Raw genomic sequence first — 19747 nt, 5'->3', positions numbered from 1 at the left:
CTTCCACTCAACTTTCCATGAATATGCTTGGATTCAGCACTCTGTGAACATCCAGCTTCTTTAGCAATGACCTTTTGTGGCTTACCCTCCTTGTGGAGTGTGTCAATGACTGCCTTCTGAACATCTGTCTAGTCAGCAGTCTTCCCCATGATTGTGGAGCCTACTGAAACAGACCAAGGGACCTTTTTAAACACTTAGGAAGACTTTGCAGGTGTTTTTTGTTAATTACTCCAATTTACTGAGAGAATGACTTTTGGGTTTTCATTGGCTGTAAGCCATAATCATCAACATTAACAGAAATAAACACATGAAATAGATCACTCTGTAATGACTCTATATAATATAGGAGCTTCACTTTTTTGTATTGAAGAACTGAAATTAACTTTTTGATGATATTCAATACTCATAGGGGATAATACTTTAAATGGAGTGAAGGTGGTAAGAGGTATGTCTGCGCTGGGGTATGATGGCTGAGCACTTCCTGACTGTGGCTTTCAGCCACCATACCTTATTAGACATACCTCTTACCACCTTCACTCCATTTACAATGTCATCTCCTATGAGTACTGACTACTCATCTTCCACTCATCGAAACGTTACCCATTAGCTGTTGATCAACAGACTGTAAATAAATTCACCTTGTTTTGCAACATATCCTCTTTTGAGTGCCAAGTTTCATAATTACTACTGGTACAGATTGGGACCCTACTCGGGCACCTCATCTATTCTTCTCTGGAGCACAGTTTATGAATTTTCATCAGGATAGGGCTAGGTCCACACTGACCATTATCAGGTGCATACTCTGGGGAGGTATGCGCCCCACCAGTGGGCACAGTCAAGAAGGATGCTGAGCCATCTGTCCAGCATAAGACCCAATGTAAAAAAAAACATATATACCTTTCCTTTGTATAAGAAAGCCATATCCCCTATGGTTCCACATACAGTGAACAGTCACTGGCCAGATGGAGAACTCAGTCAGCCTCCTGGTGTATGGTCGCCTATAGCGATGGTACAGTATACATCGGGGGGGCGCTCCTGGAGAACACTGTAGGCCAAGTGCATAGATGCATTGTGCACCTAGTGTCAGTAATGCTTGTACACATGAGTGCAGCTCTGGAGCATAATGCAGGATAAGCACTGTAGACTAGAGCTGAATATAACATGTGTGATGACCCTTTTGCCTTTGCAGTACACGAGGGACGTATGGTGAAGGAGAAAACAAGGAGAAGTTTCGTTATGCGCTGTCACTGGTCTTTGTTCAGTGTGTGGTTAATGCTCTATTTGCTAAGTTATGTGAGTATCTTCTGGTAGCCACAGACGTAGCCATCATCATTAGATTTGTGGCTCTGACTATTAAAACCACAAATATATTGACCCCCAGTGCTCAGATACATATCACCGATCTCATAGGTCATAAATGTGATTCATGGAGCAACCCCGTAAGATTAGTTAGCCAAGACTGCCTTTATCCAGACTCCGCACCAAATATCTCCATGGGTTATGTCCGCTGTTGCAGCTTGGCTCCATTGAAGCAAATAAGGCTGACCTGCAGTACCTCTTGTAACCCTTGAACGGATGTGGCGCTGTTTGTAATGGAATGTAGACATGTGCCTTTATCAGATGCACAGCTGTGGGGGTTGTAGTTGAGACCTGACCTTGTGTTTTCATTAGGTGACACTGCACGGCCCAGGTACTATAGTAGTCCCCTCATTTGTACTCTCCGCCTGGACTGTAGTCACTGATTCTCCATGCCTGAGCCCAATGCGACAGCACCCAGGGCTGAAGGGCACATGGTGGCAGAATTTCCACGTTGGCTTTCTAGTCTGTGGAATATATACCTCTTTGTAGTACAGTATTTTCCACTAAGTTACCCCGATGATTAAGCATGCAAAGGATTATTAATAACGTGATAGAATGCCCAGTTGGGAATAACCCCTCTAATTGAGCAGCCGTGCTGCATGTTATGGAGGCGATTCCTCCAAACTGCAAATATTGGAGCTTGCTTACCACAAAATGTCATGGCCGCCAACTGTGACCTCATCAAATCATTGCAGTTCCTCCATAGACTCTATTTAAAGGGACTGTATAAGATTAGGAAAAAAAGGTTGCTCCATCTTCTGCTTGTAGATGGCCAATTAGATAAAGCTGCCATACCAGAAATAGCCATAAGACGAGTGTGGCGCTGTATGATGGATCTACACTGACTTCTGTTATGTTCTTTTGCAGTGATTCAATTCTTTGATGCTAAGGCTAAGCCTGACCGCACTCAGAGCTGGCTCTATGCTGCCTGTTCTCTCTCCTACGTTGGAGCCATGGTGTCCAGTAATTCAGCACTCCAGTATGTGAACTACCCCACACAGGTGAGTTATGGCTTATTCTAGTCTGCCAGAGGAGGCGCCTCTCTTGCCAAGTGTCTTTCCGCTCTGGTTCATGACGTGCATGTGGTGGGACAACCCCTTTAAAGAGAATCTGTCACCAGAAAAAAAACGCTACTAACCTGCAAATTGGGGTTGATCTGCAGGTTAATAACGTTATTATGCTGGCCGGCGCCTGCACGCAGCCTAAGGCCGGCGTCACACTCAGCGTATAAAAATACGGTCCGTAATTTATTGCTGTAATACACAGAAAAATCCCCAAAATAGTGGTCCGTATCTCCTCCGTAGGTAGGGTGTGTCAGCGTATTTTGCGCATGGCATCCTCCGTATGTAATCCGTACTGCGAGATTTTCTCGCAGGCTTGCAAAACCGACATACGGACATACAATGGATCCATGTTCTCAAAAAATTGGCCTGGGCTCCCACGCAATTTTCTCCGCCAGAGTAGTAAAGCCAGTGACTGAGGGCAGATATTAATAGCCTGGAGAGGGTCCATGGTTATTGCCCCCCCTGGCTAAAAAACATCTGCCTCCAGCCACCCCAGAAAAGGTACATCTGGAAGATGCGCCTATTCTGGCACTTGGCCACGCTCTTCCCATTCCCGTGTAGCGGTGGGATATGGGGTAATGAAGGGTTAATGTCACCTTGCTATTGTAAGGTGACATTAAGCCAGATTAATAATGGAGAGGCGTCAATTATGACACCTATCCATTATTAATCCAATAGCATGAAATGGTTAAAAAAAACACACACATTATTTTAATGAAATAAACACACAGTTTGTTTTAATATTTTATTGCTCTCTCAATCCACCTGAAGACCCTCGCTCTGTAACAAAGGAAAAATAATAAACCAACAATATACATACCTTCCGATGATCTGTAACGTCCCACGATGTAAATCCATGTGAAGGGGTTAAAATATTTTACAGGCAGGAGATCTGCTATAATGCAGCTGTGCTCGTGCCTGTAAAACCCCAGCGAATGAAGGTAATGTAGGTCAATGACCTATAGTTACCTTCAGTCGCGGTGATGCGCCCTCTGCTGGATGTCCTCATATGAACTCGAGCGTGGGACATTATTACCCCTTATCCCACCGCTACACGGGAATGGGAAGAGAGTGGCCAAGTGCCAGAATAGGCGCATCTTCCAGATGTGCCTTTTCTGGGGTGTCTGGGGGCAGATGTTTTTAGCCAGGGGATGGGCGGGGGGGGGGCGGCAATAACCATGGACCCTCTCCAGGCTATTAATATCTGCCCTCAGTCACTGGCTTTACTACTCTGGCGGAGAAAATTGCGCGGGAGCCCACACCAATTTTTTCCGCCATTTAACCCTTAAATTTAATAGCTAGAGCGCCCACATTTTGCATATACACACTACTAACATTAGTAGTGTGGAATATGCAAAAAAAATGGTGATATGAGATGGTTTACTGTATGTAAACCATGTCTCATATCATGTCGGGTTTAGGAAGGAGATAGCAAAAGCCGGCATATATATAGCGACGATGATGTCATAAAGGACGTAGACATCCCGCGTCTCTGATTGGTCGAGGCCTGGCGGCCTTCGACCAATCAGAGACGGGCACAGCGACGATGATGTCATAATGGTTGCCATGGCGACGATGATATCATAAAGGTTGCCTCGACCAATCAGCGACGGGCACAGTCTGCCGCGAATTCTGGAATCATCATTGTCCATATACTACGGGGACATGCATATTCTAGAATACCCGATGCGTTAGAATCGGGCCACAATCTAGTATGTATATATGTATATATATATGTATATATGTGTGTATATGTGTATAGAGAGAGATATATATATATATTATATAATATATACACACTAGATTGTGGCCCGATTCTAACGCATCGGGTATTCTAGAATATACATGTCCCCGTGGTATATGGCCAATGATGATTTGTGTATGGTTGTCTGTTGTGCGACCTTTATGACATCATCGTCGCCATGGCAACCATTATGACATCATCGTCGTTGTGCCCGTTGCTGATTGGTCGAGGCCTGGCGGCCTCGACCAATCAGACGCGGGATATCTACGTCCTTTATGACATCATCGTCGCTGTGCCCGTTGCTGATTGGTCGAGGCCTGGCGGCCTCGACCAATCAGAGACGCAGGATTTCTACATCGATTCTGTGACCGTCTCTGATTGGTCGAGGCCTGGCGGCCTCGACCAATCAGAGAGCCGGGATTTCCAGGACAGACAGACAGACGGAAAAACCCTTAGGCAATTATATATATACTAGATTGTGGCCCGATTCTAACGCATCGGGTATTCTAGAACATGCATGTCCCCGTAGTATATGGACAATGATGATTCCAGAATTCGCGGCAGACTGTGTCCATCGCTGATTGATCGAGGCAACCTTTATGACATCATCGTCGCCATGGCAACCATTATGACATCATCGTCGCTGTGCCCGCTGCTGATTGGTCGAGGCCTTGCGGTCATGTGGTCATCCAGGCAATAAAATCCACATTTCTTTTTATTTTTTGTGCTGCTTCACTTTTTTTCTTTATATTGCTGGAAGTCATTGGACTACTGACTGGGGAAGCTTTGCACTTTATCAGGTACTTTGTAGATGCTGTTCCAATTTTTATATATAATTTTTATATATATATATATATATATATATATATATATATATATATATATATATATATATATATATATTATATATATATTTTTTATATATATATATATATATATATATATATATATATATATATATATATGTATAATGTACCTATTCTATGTGTACACATTTATTCTACCTATTCTATTGTAACCTATCAGTGTGATTTTACTGTACACCGCACTGAATTGCCGGCTTTTCTATAGAACACCGCTGCGTATTTCTCGCAAGTCACAATGCTGGTCCGTGTGTAATCCGTATTTTTCTGGCCCCCATATACTTTCATTGGCGGATTTTTTGCGCAATACGGTGACAAACGCAGCATACTGCGATTTTCTACGGCCGCAGAAGACCGTATAATACGGATCAGTAAAATACGGCTGATAGGAGCAGAGGCATAGAGAAGCATTGTACCGTATGCAATCCGTATTTTCAGCACCTCTCTTACGTCCGTAAAACACGGTAGTGTGACGCCGGCCTAACACTGCGGGGAGAAGATGCACTTTATTCTCCCCAGCAGCATTCCCTTTTCAGTCACGGGGTGGCACTGGCGCTGGTTCAGTCACTGCTCCGAGGCCCTGACTGACAGCCGGCTCCAATGCAGAGCGACTGACAGCCGGCCCCAATGCAGAGCGAGTATCAATCAGGGGCACGGTTTCAGTCTCGGGGGTGGCGCTGGTTCAGTTACCGCTTTGAGACCCTGACTGGCGGCCGGCTCCAATGCAGATCGAATGTCAATCAGAGCCGGGGGCACACTTTCAGTCACAGGGTGGCTCTGGTTCAGCCATGTCTCTGAGAATACAGAGCGGTGGCTGTAACCGTGGCCCCGGCATTAGGGCCGCATGTCGGGCAGAGCTGGGGGTGCGGTTACAATCGCCTCTCTGTATACTCAGTGCCGTAACTGCGAACTGCGCCGCCCCCGTGACTAAATGGTAACACTGCAGGGAAGAATAAAGTTCATTTTCTCCCCCGAGTGTTAGGCTACGTGCAGGCGCCGGCCAGCATAATAACTCTATTAACCTGCAGATTAACCCCATATCGGCAGGTTAATAGCGTGTTTCATGGTGACCGCTTCCTTTCAAGTAAGTGTTACATTTTGATTTAATCAGGAGGCTGAAGCTGCATTTACACTGTAATATTATCGTACCCCAGTGTTCTTTAAAACGCTAATTTCCCGATATTGCAGTGTACACAGGTTGACCGTTACCCAATGAAGGGGCAAAACACTTGTTGATTGGGTGAAATGATTTTGTTCTGTGCAATATCCTCATTCTCGGCGGTGCATTGTCCTGTGTAATCGCTCAGAACTATGGCAGCCTATGGGCACAAGGTGACTTTTACAGATTGCTCAGTGCCCATCGGTTACTTTGATCTGCCTGTGGAAACAGGTAATTAAATAACCGGGGATCGTTTAGTGCCGCTGGTCGGTCCATGTGAAAGCATTGGTGACAACCAGGTTGTAAACCATGCCATATTGGTTATTGCCCACCGTATTATATATTTATTTTATTTTTTTTAGTAGGACAAATGATATATAAAATTGAACATCAGTTATTTTTGTACAGATAAAAAAAAATCTTCTAGGATGAAAATGGTGAATTGCATTGGATGTGGCTGTAGCCTGTTAATTCGCATGGCGTGGGTCACAAGGGGTTAATCGATAACTCCTAATGAGCGTCTTTCTCCCTGGGGAAGATTGTAACCAGGTGTCCTAAAATGCGTCACAAAATACATTTAATAGTTTCTCCCCTGCGGCAATAATCTTGTCCAAAAAATGAAAATGTAGTGATTTTCTTTCTTTATTTTTTAATAGTTTTGTACAGCGTCTGCTTTGTTTTGTAGGTGTTGGGGAAATCCTGTAAGCCTATCCCAGGTAAGGTGATCTGCTGTGCTGCTCCCATGTAGGATAACCTTCAGGCCTCACCGCTGTGCTGACGCTCTGCCCTTTAGGGGATATGCCTGCTGTAACCCAACACCCGCTTTTTTCCTGTCTTCTTAAAGTCAATACATTCGCTTTGACCTTTGCCGGAACATGTGCCCCTGTTCTAAAATAAGCCTCCTGTGTCTGCACGCGTGCTGGCGCTGTATACTGCTACCTGCTGCAGGTTTCTGTGCGCGCTTGTGGAAATGTACGTCATAAAGACGTGGCTGTTGCTAGATGCGTTTTACCTGCGGATTTACCGCTGTTTTTGTGCGGAATTCGCCTGCGTTTTCACACCTGCAGATTCCAATTATGGAGCAGGTGTAAAAACGCTGTGGAATCCGCACAAAGAATTGACATGCTGCGGAAAATAAACCACAGCGTTTCCGCGCGGTATTTTCTGTAGCATGGGCACAGCGGATTTGGTTTCCCATAGGTTTACATGGTACTGTACAACGCATGGAAAACAGCTGCGGATCCGCAGCCAAATCCGCAACGTGTGCACATAGCCTTACTTGTTTACCTGGCGCCTGCACTTAGCCAAACGCTGCCTGGAGAAAATGAAGTGGCAGCGTTCAGGTTTGTCATGGGCAGCGCTGGCGCTGACTGACACTCGCTCTGCATTGGGTCTGGCTGTCAGTCAGCGCGGGGGGCACAGTTACCGTAACCGCTCTCTATTCTTATAGCGGTGACTGAAGCGGCGCCGCTCCCGGGGAGAATAAAGTTCATTTTCTCCCAGCAGCATTCGGCTGGGAGTTCCCAGTAGGTTAGTAACGCGGTTAACCCCATATCTGCAGGTTAATAGCATTTTTTTTTTTTCTGGTGGCAGGTTCCCTTTAGCATGGAGCACAGGGGCTTTAAGCTTGGTGTAGAGTCTCGCTTCCATATCAGACGTGACAGGAATAATGTACCTCAGTGTTTCACTACATGGGTTCATTTTTCCTTATAATTATTCTGACTCTAATTCCACTTATGATAGTAGATCATTTAACAGGAATCTGTCAACAGTTTTTTTTTTCTATTTAATCTGAGAGCAGCATTATGCAGGGGCTGAGAGCCTGGTTCAGGCAATGTGTCACTTACTAGACTGTGTTTCAATAAAATCAGTGTTTTATCAGCAGGAGATTATCACTACAGGACCAGTTTTCTCATGCTTCCTTTTGGGTTGGCGGTATTGACTACACCTGCTTGTGTCCAGTGCAGGGCATCTTGTATAATATTCCACTTTCTATAAAGATGATGATCTCCTCTTTGTGTCTCTCTCCAGTTATGCTCTTAGGAGTCACCCTCCTCCGGAAGAAATACCCGCTGACCAAGTATTTGTGTGTCCTGCTCATAGTGGTGGGAGTAGCTCTGTTTATGTACAAGCCCAAGAATAGCGGTGCCACCGGTGATGACCATGTGTTTGGCTACGGAGAGATGTTGTTGGTACGGTATGGTTTACGGCTATTTTGGGGCATTGATCAAGATGAGCTGGAAATATGCCGGTGTCCTTGTCCCATTAGTGTTATTTTCTGTCCATCTTATCAATGATGGAGTGAAAAGAACAACTCGGACAAGTATTAGGCCTTATACTAGTGTATGAATCCAAAATCAATGGTGACTTGTGCTATATACAGCTTTCTAAGAGAGAGCATTTCTCTTTGTGTGCCAAGGTGGCATAAGGAGACTTATTGGCCAATTTAAATGTGCAGTTGGAAAAGGACAGGGACTCTAGTGTCACTTATTGAGTGTAGCAGCCCTAAAAGGTGGTCTACAAACCTTAGGATAAGAGTCCAGACCGGAAACTCAATTTCCAGACAAGTATTTTGGGGTGTTTGACCCTCATTGGTGCAAACAAGGAGGACTGCGTATTTTAATACCCAGGGGAGAATTGCATAGCCCATAGCCGAATTGGCAGTCTCCACAAAGAGAAAGTTTACCCCTTACATTCCCTGTCAGTTTCTTACCCAGCCACGCTAGTCTTCCTACTGTGCACTGATGAGGGGCAAATACTCCTATTTGCAGACCCATGTTTTAGGGAATCTGGTTTGGCTCACGTGGCAAGGCCCTTTATAGGGTCATTATTGACGTTTTAGGATTGCTATCTCCGATAGGTGGCACTAGAGGTCGAGTCCTCTTATGAAGAGGCGGTTTGCATATATAGCTGTATTTCAGAGGTATATGGTGCTACATACAATCATGTGTGGGTGACATATGCAGGGGCCCAGTCATACACCATGGTATCTGTTCCCACCTTCCTTTGGCTGTCTCATTGGAAGTACCACCAGCACCAGAAAGTAAATGGTACCTCCAGCATGATATGGATGTCATACTGATCTGTTGTGCCTTTTATCCAATATTTTAGCACGATCTGGGGAGTTAATGTTGTCTTCCTGTATCCTCTTTTTCCAGTTGCTCTCCCTCACATTGGACGGACTGACCGGAGTCTCTCAGGATCACATGCGTGCACATTACCAGACTGGCTCCAACCCAATGATGTTTCATATCAACCTCTGGTCCAGCTTGTTTCTAGGAGCAGGTAACTGAGTTATGTTCTATATTCAGGGGCAATGAACCAATCTGCTGGCACCTGCAGTAGTTTATTTGGGTTGTTCTCCATTGCTGTCTGTAGAAGTTCGCTTATAACTCACATATATGCTACTGTAGAGGGCCAAAGTGACACCCTGTACATCAGACCTGGGCAAAGTGCGGGCCACATCTGACCCTCTAGCTGTTCCGGATCGAGACAGCCAAAAGGCTGAAACAGTGGCCCGCGAGCTGCACAGTGCCCTCCCCTGCCCGCCATCCATCACCGCTATCAGCATATTCGGGATGCAGGCTGCAGTGAATACATTGGTGGAGCAGGGACTGCTGGCCCCTTCTTCCACCAATCGGCGTGTGAGACAGCTGGTGTGCACTGCGGAGAGTCAGCAGAGTGCTGGAGGAACGGGAGTGAGGTGAGCATGTGGTAGGTTTTTGGTTTTTTTTCTTTCATGTCTGAGATGTTTGTATATACATTGGAAGCTATGTGGGGTGCACAGTGTATATATGGGGGCTATGTGCAGGCTTATGATTGTATATAGAAGGATATGTGGGGGCTCATACTAAATATAGGAGGCTATGTGCAGGCTCATGATTGTACAGGTCCTTCTCAAAAAATTAGCATATAGTGTTAAATTTCATTATTTACCATAATGTAATGATTACAATTAAACTTTCATATATTATAGATTCATTATCCACCAACTGAAATTTGTCAGGTCTTTTATTGTTTTAATACTGATGATTTTGGCATACAACTCCTGATAACCCAAAAAACCTGTCTCAATAAATTAGCATATCAAGAAAAGGTTCTCTAAACGACCTATTACCCTAATCTTCTGAATCAACTAATTAACTCTAAACACATGCAAAAGATACCTGAGGCTTTTATAAACTCCCTGCCTGGTTCATTACTCAAAACCCCCATCATGGGTAAGACTAGCGACCTGACAGATGTCAAGAAGGCCATCATTGACACCCTCAAGCAAGAGGGTAAGACCCAGAAAGAAATTTCTCAACAATAGGCTGTTCCCAGAGTGCTGTATCAAGGCACCTCAATGGTAAGTCTGTTGGAAGGAAACAATGTGGCAGAAAACGCTGTACAACGAGAAGAGGAGACCGGACCCTGAGGAAGATTGTGAAGAAGGACCGATTCCAGACCTTGGGGAACCTGAGGAAGCAGTGGACTGAGTCTGGTGTGGAAACATCCAGAGCCACCGTGCACAGGCGTGTGTAGGAAATGGGCTACAGGTGCCGCATTCCCCAGGTAAAGCCACTTTTGAACCATAAACAGCGGCAGAGGCGCCTGACCTGGGCTACAGAGAAGCAGCACTGGACTGTTGCTAAGTGGTCCCAAGTACTTTTTTCTGATGAAAGCAAATTTTGCATGTCATTCGGAAATCAAGGTGCCAGAGTCTGGAGGAAGACTGGGGAGAAGGAAATGCCAAAATGCCTGAAGTCCAGTGTCAAGTACCCACAGTCAGTGATGGTGTGGGGTGCCATGTCAGCTGCTGGTGTTGGTCCACTGTGTTTCATCAAGGGCAGGGTCAATGCAGCTAGCTATCAGGAGATTTTGGAGCACTTCATGCTTCCATCGGCTGAAATGCTTTATGGAGATGAAGATTTCATTTTTCAGCACGACCTGGCACCTGCTCACAGTGCCAAAACCACTGGTAAATGGTTTACTGACCATGGTATTACTGTGCTCAATTGGCCTGCCAACTCTCCTGACCTGAACCCCATAGAGAATCTGTGGGATATTGTGAAGAGAAAGTTGAGAGACGCAAGACCCAACACTCTGGATGAGCTTAAGGCCGCTATTGAAGCATCCTGGGCCTCCATAACATCTCAGCAGTGTCACAGGCTGATTGCCTCCATGCCACGCCGCATTGAAGCAGTCATTTCTGCCAAAGGATTCCCGACCAAGTATTGAGTGCATAACTGAACATTATTATTTGATGGTTTTTTTGTTTGTTATTAAAAAACACTTTTATTTGATTGGATGGGTGAAATATGCTAATTTATTGAGACAGGTTTTTTGGGTTATCAGGAGTTGTATGCCAAAATCATCAGTATTAAAACAATAAAAGACCTGACAAATTTCAGTTGGTGGATAATGAATCTATAATATATGAAAGTTTAATTGTAATCATTACATTATGGTAAATAATGAAATTTAACACTATATGCTAATTTTTTGAGAAGGACCTGTATATAGGTGGCTATGTGGGGGCTCATATTGTGTGTATATAGGAGTATATGTGTGGGCCCTTACTGCATATATGAGGCTATGTGGGGCTCATACTGTATATAGGAGGATATGTGTGGGCTCATACTGTATATAGGAGGTTGTGGGGGCTCATATATAGGAGGATATGTGGGGGGCTCATACTATGCATATGAGGCTATTTGGGGTGCAGTGTATATATGTGGTGGCTCATGCTGTATATAAGGGGCTGTGTTTGGACTCCTATTATATATAAGGTATTGTGTACGCGGGCTCATATGTTATATAGGAGGATGTCAGCATACTTAATTCTGCTCAATATTAAGTGATTCAATGAATAATATATTAATATTGAGCACAGTTAATTTTAGCCTATTGGTTCGGCCCTCCATGACAGTCAAGGTATCTCATGTGGCCCCACAGGAATATTAATTGCCCACCCCTGCTTTTCATTGATTCGTAATTGTCACTTTGAGATGACCCAAAGGCCCTTTACACCATTAAGTGGTGGTCCTGCCATCTATCAGACATTTATGATGTATGCTGCGTACAATACTAAATATTTGCACATAGTAGAGGAACTTCCGTGCAGTCCAAGAGTATGTGCACACGTTACAGATTTGGCTGCGGATCTGCAGCAGTTTTCCATGCGTTGTACAGTACCATGTAAACCTATGGAAAACCAAATCCGCTGTGCCCATGCTGCGGAAAATTCTGCACAGAAACGCAACGGTTTATTTTCCGCAGCATGTCAATTCCATAATAGGAATCCGCAGGTGAAATCCGCACAAAATCTGCATAAAATCCGCGGTGAATCCGCAGGTAGAACGCAGGGCGTTTTACCTACGGATTTTGTAGAATCCGTGTGGAAAAATCCGCAATGGAATCCGCAACGTGTGCACATAGCCTATAGAGGAACGTCCTTGTTCTCGGGCTCAGAGCTTTGTCCACTATATGGACTGTAGAGGAGACCCTTAAGCATGTGACTGAGCAGGACTAAGCCTGCAGACAAGTGTGGTGCTATTATTTTGAGTAAGACTTTTGTTTTTCTAGTAGTGTAGTTTTGCATAAAGGTAGTTTCCATGTACCCTTCCTTCTTTATTTCAATTCAGACTGTTGTCTGCCATCGTTTTTCGTGCTACTCATATATAGTTTGGGTTTTGCCACAGTTTTTTATATGCTTTGTAGCAGTAATCTACCCATGTTTCTAAAGAAAAATGATTCTTGCGCATCCCAGGTATGGCATATGTAGCAAGAAGGTGGCGCAAGCGCACACTGCCATATCTCTGAATGTTCTCTAGAATTCTTTAGAAACCCACCTATGCAATCATGTGCCTTGCCAGGAATTTACCTCTGGCCATTTCATCAAATGCTTTGTGATATGCTATACCCTGTCCCGGGGTCACGATCCCAACGCATGCTGGGAGTTTCTCGCTGCAGGTTGGGGATCGCTGCTTTATCCCATATACTCCTGCACTCGGCAGTATTTTGTAGGGGGCAGTGACCAGGCAATCCATGACACAGTGCATGCACATGGTTCATTGCTGTAAATTAGACTATGATTGGTGTTTCTCCACCGCAGGTATTATATTTACAGGAGAAGTGTGGGAATTCGTAAGCTTCACTGAACGGTACCCAAGTATCATCTACAACATTCTGCTCTTCAGTCTGACCAGCGCCTTAGGACAGGTAAGTGCATTGTCTGAAAATTGGGGGAACTTCTTGTGATCCATCATCTTTCCTGGTTTCATCAGGACCCCTCTCTGACCGTAATCTCCATGTTGTACAAGCACTTCATTAAAGGGTTTGTCCAGGAATAGATAAAAGGATTCTTGTTTTTTTTAAATTCCATAAAAAGCGCCACTCTTATCAATGAAGGCAGAAACTGGTATTACAGCTCAACCCCTCGCTTCCATAAGGGTGGGCTGCAATACCAAAGACGGCCTTTGTGTCAGAATGGCGCTACATCTATGTGGTTTTCTGTCTGTCTCATAGAATGCCCTTCACTTTTTCTCATAGACCTTCATCTTCATGACTGTGGTCTACTTTGGTCCTCTCACTTGCTCCATCATCACCACCACCCGGAAGTTCTTCACCATCTTGGCCTCTGTAATTCTCTTCTCTAATCCGATCAGTGGCTTGCAGTGGGTCGGCACCATGTTGGTGTTTTTAGGTAAGTAGCAGGATCCTGAAAATGGGATTAGGTTTGACAGGTTAAGTTTTACAACTACACACTGTTTAATGTCAAGACCAAGGCTTTTTTTTCCACACTTAGCCCCCAACTTTCTGATCTGAGGATTCAAACACTGCTATCCCCAATGGTCCAGAGAACAGGGCTCTGGAAGGCCCCATGTGACTAGAGCAGAGGTCAAGCATGCACACCTCTGCTCCATTCATTTTGAGTAGGTCTGGCAGAGGTAGCTGAACTCTGCACTTGGCTTCGCCAGCCAACCCGTTAGGAGTGAATGGATGGAGCGGAGGTGTGCATGTGCGACCTCCATACTATTCATACAGGACCCTGGAGATCACTGTTCCCTGGATTAGTGGGGGTCCCAGCAGTATTACCTGCTGCATTCATAAAGTTAGCCTATATTATTATGGATGGAGGATAACTTTCAAACTTCGAACAACTTCTTTACATGGAATCACCTAGAAAATGTCTATTGTGTACTTTTTTTAATAAGGAGACCATGGATGACACACTATTGCTTCTATCACCTGTAGGAATCTATAGATAGATATATAGGTATAGACTAGCACAACGGCACTGATTCATAGTATACTGCAGAGAAGAATGGGACCCTGGCCACATGGAAGCCACATTGGCCTTTATCCAGTGATCAGGGGTCTATGGATTTGTTTAACACTTTAGGAGCTTTTCAGGTGCATGCAATTGGAGATAGAGAGTTTGAAAAGACCCCAAGCAATAGTCATGATAGAACTAAAGATGGAAGGCCCAATGTATTTGTGAACCGAGACTACTGACATCCAGAAGCTCAAACATTAGAGAATCTTGCAATCTGTTATCTCTTCTGCATACACTAGGTGGCAGGGTAGAGCAGGGAACTGCAAATTCCTGGCAGATCAATGACTGGCTTGATACTGGTTGTGACAGTCCGTAGTCAGTGGTTTATTGATGGGATCCTGGACGCTGCCCTGCTCCTGCTGGAGGTGGAGCTCGTGCACAGATATCTGGAAGTTTCATATAATAAGAGAAACCAGTTAAATGATATGCTCGCCTTTAAAAACGTTATAGATAGAGCGATCGATCTTGCAGAATGCAGCTTTCCGAATCTGTCAGCTAGAGTACAGCAGGCAGCTATCAGATATTCTATAATGTCTGGTGTATAGATGACGCTTCCCAGAATGCAAATCACTAGAACAAGCACTGAGCAGACTCTGAACAAGCAGGTACTGTCAGAAGATTACAAAGCAAGTACACATCTGCAAAGTGTAATACTGTGGTGACTAAAGTCATTTTACTGTATATGAAATACATTGCAGGCTTTAGCTCTTTTTTTGTTTGCAGTAAAGTGAGATAATGTTTAGTTCCAATGCCCCCAACGTGATCTGCAGGAAACTAGCACTGAGCCAGCTGGTGAGTGGTGCCGTGCCAATGTTTGATCTGACCCTGCTGATATTACCGGTGACTTAACACTGGCAATGTGCAGTCCTAATGTTTCTGCTTAGTAATATGGGGAGGAGGCTGGGTTTAGGAGTGTTGTCAGCCGGCCTTGGCACACAGTCCGACAATGAGCCACGTGCACCTACTCATACTATATGACAGTATAGCTTGCGCTCTGTGCCCACTCTCTTCCTGCCACACTCACCACTCTGTTTTGTTTTCCACAGGTCTAGGACTGGATGCCAAATTTGGCAAAGGATCCAAAAAGCCGTCCCACTGATACCCTTTTTACAGGAGCCTTCAAATGACGTATTCAGACCTCACTCACTGTTTGTCTATAGAAATATGTATTATTATTTTGGGGGGGTTTTGTTGTATTTTTTTTTCTATTTTCTGATATGTGAAACTATTTTATTAATGACGGAAGGGCTAAAATTTTAAGCTGAGCGAGTGGGAGTATTAAATGCGAGAAGATGGAACGCGTCTCTTTGCCTTTTACTTCTGCTTGGGTTAATTATTGTGCAGCAGCAGATCCTCCATCTCCAGATGCCCAAACAGTGCCCAGCTCTAGGAAGTCTCCAGCCTATCCCCTTTAATAAAAGATCTGATGACTATTACAATGCAGAGATGCCAGGCTTCATCTTGGCTCTGAATTGTACCATTTGCATAACTGCGGCTTCAAAGTTGGAGAATCGGGCCCTCCACAGACTTCACCCACCACACATAAAAGCAGAGGGAGCAGCTGGGTAGAGTTTTCCATCTGGTGCCAACAGCCTTCAATCTTATCCCAGCCCCTGGATCTCATTAATACCCAGGACTGGCACAACTAGGCTGAGGACCAGTTTGGCTGCTGGCGGTGGAACGCGACCAAGGACAAGAAAGATTTAGAAGAACTAAGAGCTGAAGGAATATTAATAGACAGGCTGATGTTTTTATTACGGCTGTGACAGCGTGGAGCCTGGCGGGTCAGATCTGGCATGAATGATGGGCATTTATAGCTAAAGATGTCGCTTTCAGAGCGTGACTTAAGACTTACTACATAATTTTATAGATATAACCCTATATTGGCTGCGGAGCTTGAAGTCACCCTCTCGCCCTGCGTAGTGAAAACTGGTGTAATATCCGCAGAAAGTGTCAGAATCGATTATTAATACTTGATAGGCACCTCACATTTTTAAAGAGGGCGTAACTAATCAACGGCTGCGCCATTTTATAAACTGGTACTTGTTTTCTTTAGCGCAATATACTGTTGTGTACATAGAATATCATTTGGTGACATGTGCCCAGCATGCCGCAAGTCATGCAAAATACGTAGATGTGCACCATTTATATAGAAAGACTATAGCATCCAGCAACATCCCAGCTCTTATTTATTAGGACTATTTAAAAATGAAGCTTCCTCCCCCCCCCCCCCATACTAGTTTTTAAGAGATGCACACAGTGAAAATGCTCATCCGCACAAGGTGGCACCGCCTTCTGTGCTTAGGAGGTTTAACTATGTGCTGTACTACCAGCCAAATTATTGTTTTGGGTTTTTTATGTGTTTTTTTTTTTTTCTCCGGTCATAAGACCTTTTTCATTGCAGTCTGTGAAGGGCTAGCCTAAGAAGAAAATTAAGATTGTATTCAGACCCACATAGGTAGGAAGGAAGACGGTGATGGTTGGTTGGGAAAGCAATAATTGATATTAACAAATCTAATTATTAATTATATTAAAACATAATACTGCAGTAATGCTGTACTCGTGTAGAATTTCTCTGCCATCTTATTCTCTCAGTGGTCTATTCTACAGTATCAAAGCTTTTGTGCTGCACAGTGTAAGGCAAGGTTCAGATGGCTTATTTTAAGGTTTGCAATGCTTCGACTGACTGCGACTTTCACCCTTAAGGCTATGTGCACACGTTCCGGATTTTTTGCGCGTTTTTTCGGCGGCTTCTCGCAGCAAAAACGCTTTAAAAAAAAAAAGCATGCATTAAGCATCCCATCATTTTTAATGCATTCCTCAACTTTTGTGCACATGTTGCGTTTGTCTGGACCCTGACTAAGGGTGCACGTTGTAGGTGAATCGTGAATTTTGCAACAGTTGCACTGATTAGGGAAGAGTCAGAGAGTCAGACCGGCGTCTGTCTCGGACGAGGGTGACGGTGCGATACTCGGACTGGCCGGCGTCTCTCCCGACCCGAGCAGGACAGCTGTATAGAAATACATGTCACGTCGGAACAGCGATGGGCACTCTGAGCATTGCACTGCGATCCTACACTTGTACGGTTGTCTGACTCTTCTCTTAGATTGTGAATTAGCATTCACACAACCGGTGCTTCCAACCTGCTTTATTATTAACCACATGGTGCCATGGTCATTGTTGACGTAGGAGCAATACCTTGCCTTTCCTCCACCGTCCCTGATCACTTTGTCCATGCATTGCTTCCATGATCATCCTGTCCCGTCCAGAGTAGAGTTGACAGACTGCAGCTTAAGCTAAATCCACAGTGCGCCTGAGCACTTAGCCTACAGTATATGGCAGGCACTTTTCCCAACACATACTGTAATGGGGCAATAGGCGATTGCCCGCAGGAAGGAGGTCGAAAGTGTAGTTTTTCGGCCTCTGTCTGGCTGGTATTTGCTTCCATACCGTTAAAGTTGTCCACTACTTGGACTACCTCTACTCATACCCCATGCTCTGCCCCGCTAAAATAAAAAAGCTTATACTCCCTTCCCGTTCCAGCGATGTCATTACTCGCGGTTATCACACGTGAGCCCGGAGCCCATTCAGTGCTGGTGTCACTTACCCCTCCTTCATACGGGCAAGAAATGAACAGGAAGCGCAGACAGCCAGGAGGTGAGTATAGGCGCTTTTATTTTATCGGCACCAAACATTTAGAACAAGAACAGCCTGTCCTAGTAGTGGATAACCAATTTAATTGTAACTGTATAGGAAAGTAGCGGACTGCGGTTTCTTATAGAGAGGACCGCACACAGGTCCATCATCCTCCATCCATCCAACCATCCTGACTGCACAGCCATGGCCTCCTGAGCATATGCTCCCAACCATGGGCACAAACGCACTGTAGACGAAGCCAAACTCCACGTTTGCCACTGGGCAGCACTACTTACATAAATGGTTTAATTGCATCCTAGTTTTTAGTTCTCATATAACACATGTAGTTTTGTGAACCTGGTGGACATTTTCATACAGATTAATCTGTCGCCAAGTATTTGCTACCTTATCTGACCGTAACTACACCAAAATTTCTCTATTCCCTATTAGTGCAGCCGAAAAGAAGCATGAAACAACGAAAAACACTTAAGGATATAAAACATCTCTATAAAGGGCAAAAAAGTCTTTATTGTAAATGAGTAAAAAAAAAATTTAAAAATAAATGAAATATATATATCTCCAGTATTAGTTTGAAACCAGGGACCCATCACACCCGACGCGCGTTTTGCAATGAAATGGTTCCTCCAGCATTATCTGACAGTAGTATAATGTAGGGAAAGAGACCCTGAATCCAATGTACTGCAGTTCTGATGCAATCAGAGTTCCTAGATGCAGCAGAGTGGAGAGAACTGCCTCTGCCCACACGAGGCTTTCTATATACAGTACATAGTCTAGCGGCAGTATTGAGGGGTGGAGTCAGACCATCGCTTGTGCACCAGCTAGTCACAGCAATGATAATGTCCTAGTGATAAAACCTTCACTGTAAGTAAAAACCGCACACCGCCTAATAAGTGTCACATCGCTGCATTTTGTGTTACAAACCTGCTGTCAGATTCCCGTTAAAGGATATCGAGGAATTTTTTTTAACTCGATGTATTTTGAACTAAAAATAATTTTTGCAATTGGGTTTCATTAAAATATGTGCTTTGCCCAGCTTTCCTTCCATATCCTCAGTGTTGTACTGCCTACTGCTGGCTGTAAAATGAATTAACGAAGAACCCATTAGTGAGCTCATTTTCATAGGTTAAGCTGTTTATGATCTTGTCTTTTTCTGAACGCTGAGCTGATTTCTGACCCCATGAAAGATGAGCTGAATTTTGATTTGGTTATAAATTTTCACAGTAGCTAAGATAAAAAAAACACAAGTTACAAGCTCCCCCTTTAGACCAAGTTTACTGACTGATTCTTAGTTAACTCGTTTTGCAGCCAGCAGTGTTCAGGGAAACAAAGAGCCTGTAAATGTCAAACAGTGCAATATTTGTTCATGAAAAGCATTTGTAAAAAAAAAACTTAACTAAAAATACTTACCGTATATTTAAGGAATAAAAAATGTCCCCAACAGTGTCCCTTTTTTTTCAAAGGGGTTTTCCCATGAAAACAATTGATCATCTGTCCACAGGATAGGTGATAACTAAATAAATGGATGGTGGGGGGGCGGTCTGACTGCTGGGACCTCGACCAAGTGGCAAAATGGAGACATTT

The 19747-nt window shown here is 44.3% G+C and overlaps 1 protein-coding gene across 1 annotated transcript in view; it reads left to right on the top strand.

The window, feature by feature from the left end:
* SLC35B1 (solute carrier family 35 member B1) overlaps positions 1–15807 on the top strand; it is a 40318-nt gene extending 24511 nt beyond the window's left edge. Inside the window, exons 3-10 of the mRNA XM_069751431.1 lie at positions 1190–1293; positions 2227–2360; positions 6875–6905; positions 8221–8381; positions 9348–9474; positions 13286–13392; positions 13723–13876; positions 15556–15807. Of these exons, the coding sequence (XP_069607532.1) occupies positions 1190–1293; positions 2227–2360; positions 6875–6905; positions 8221–8381; positions 9348–9474; positions 13286–13392; positions 13723–13876; positions 15556–15608 (871 nt within the window). The 3' untranslated portion in view covers positions 15609–15807. The remainder of the gene's footprint in view (positions 1–1189; positions 1294–2226; positions 2361–6874; positions 6906–8220; positions 8382–9347; positions 9475–13285; positions 13393–13722; positions 13877–15555) is intronic.
* The last annotated feature ends 3940 nt before the right edge of the window (positions 15808–19747 follow it).

This window comes from Ranitomeya imitator, chromosome 2 (genome assembly GCF_032444005.1).
Source record: "Ranitomeya imitator isolate aRanImi1 chromosome 2, aRanImi1.pri, whole genome shotgun sequence".
NCBI classification, from domain to species: Eukaryota; Metazoa; Chordata; class Amphibia; order Anura; family Dendrobatidae; genus Ranitomeya; species Ranitomeya imitator.
This window is presented reverse-complemented; position numbering and strand designations above follow the sequence as displayed.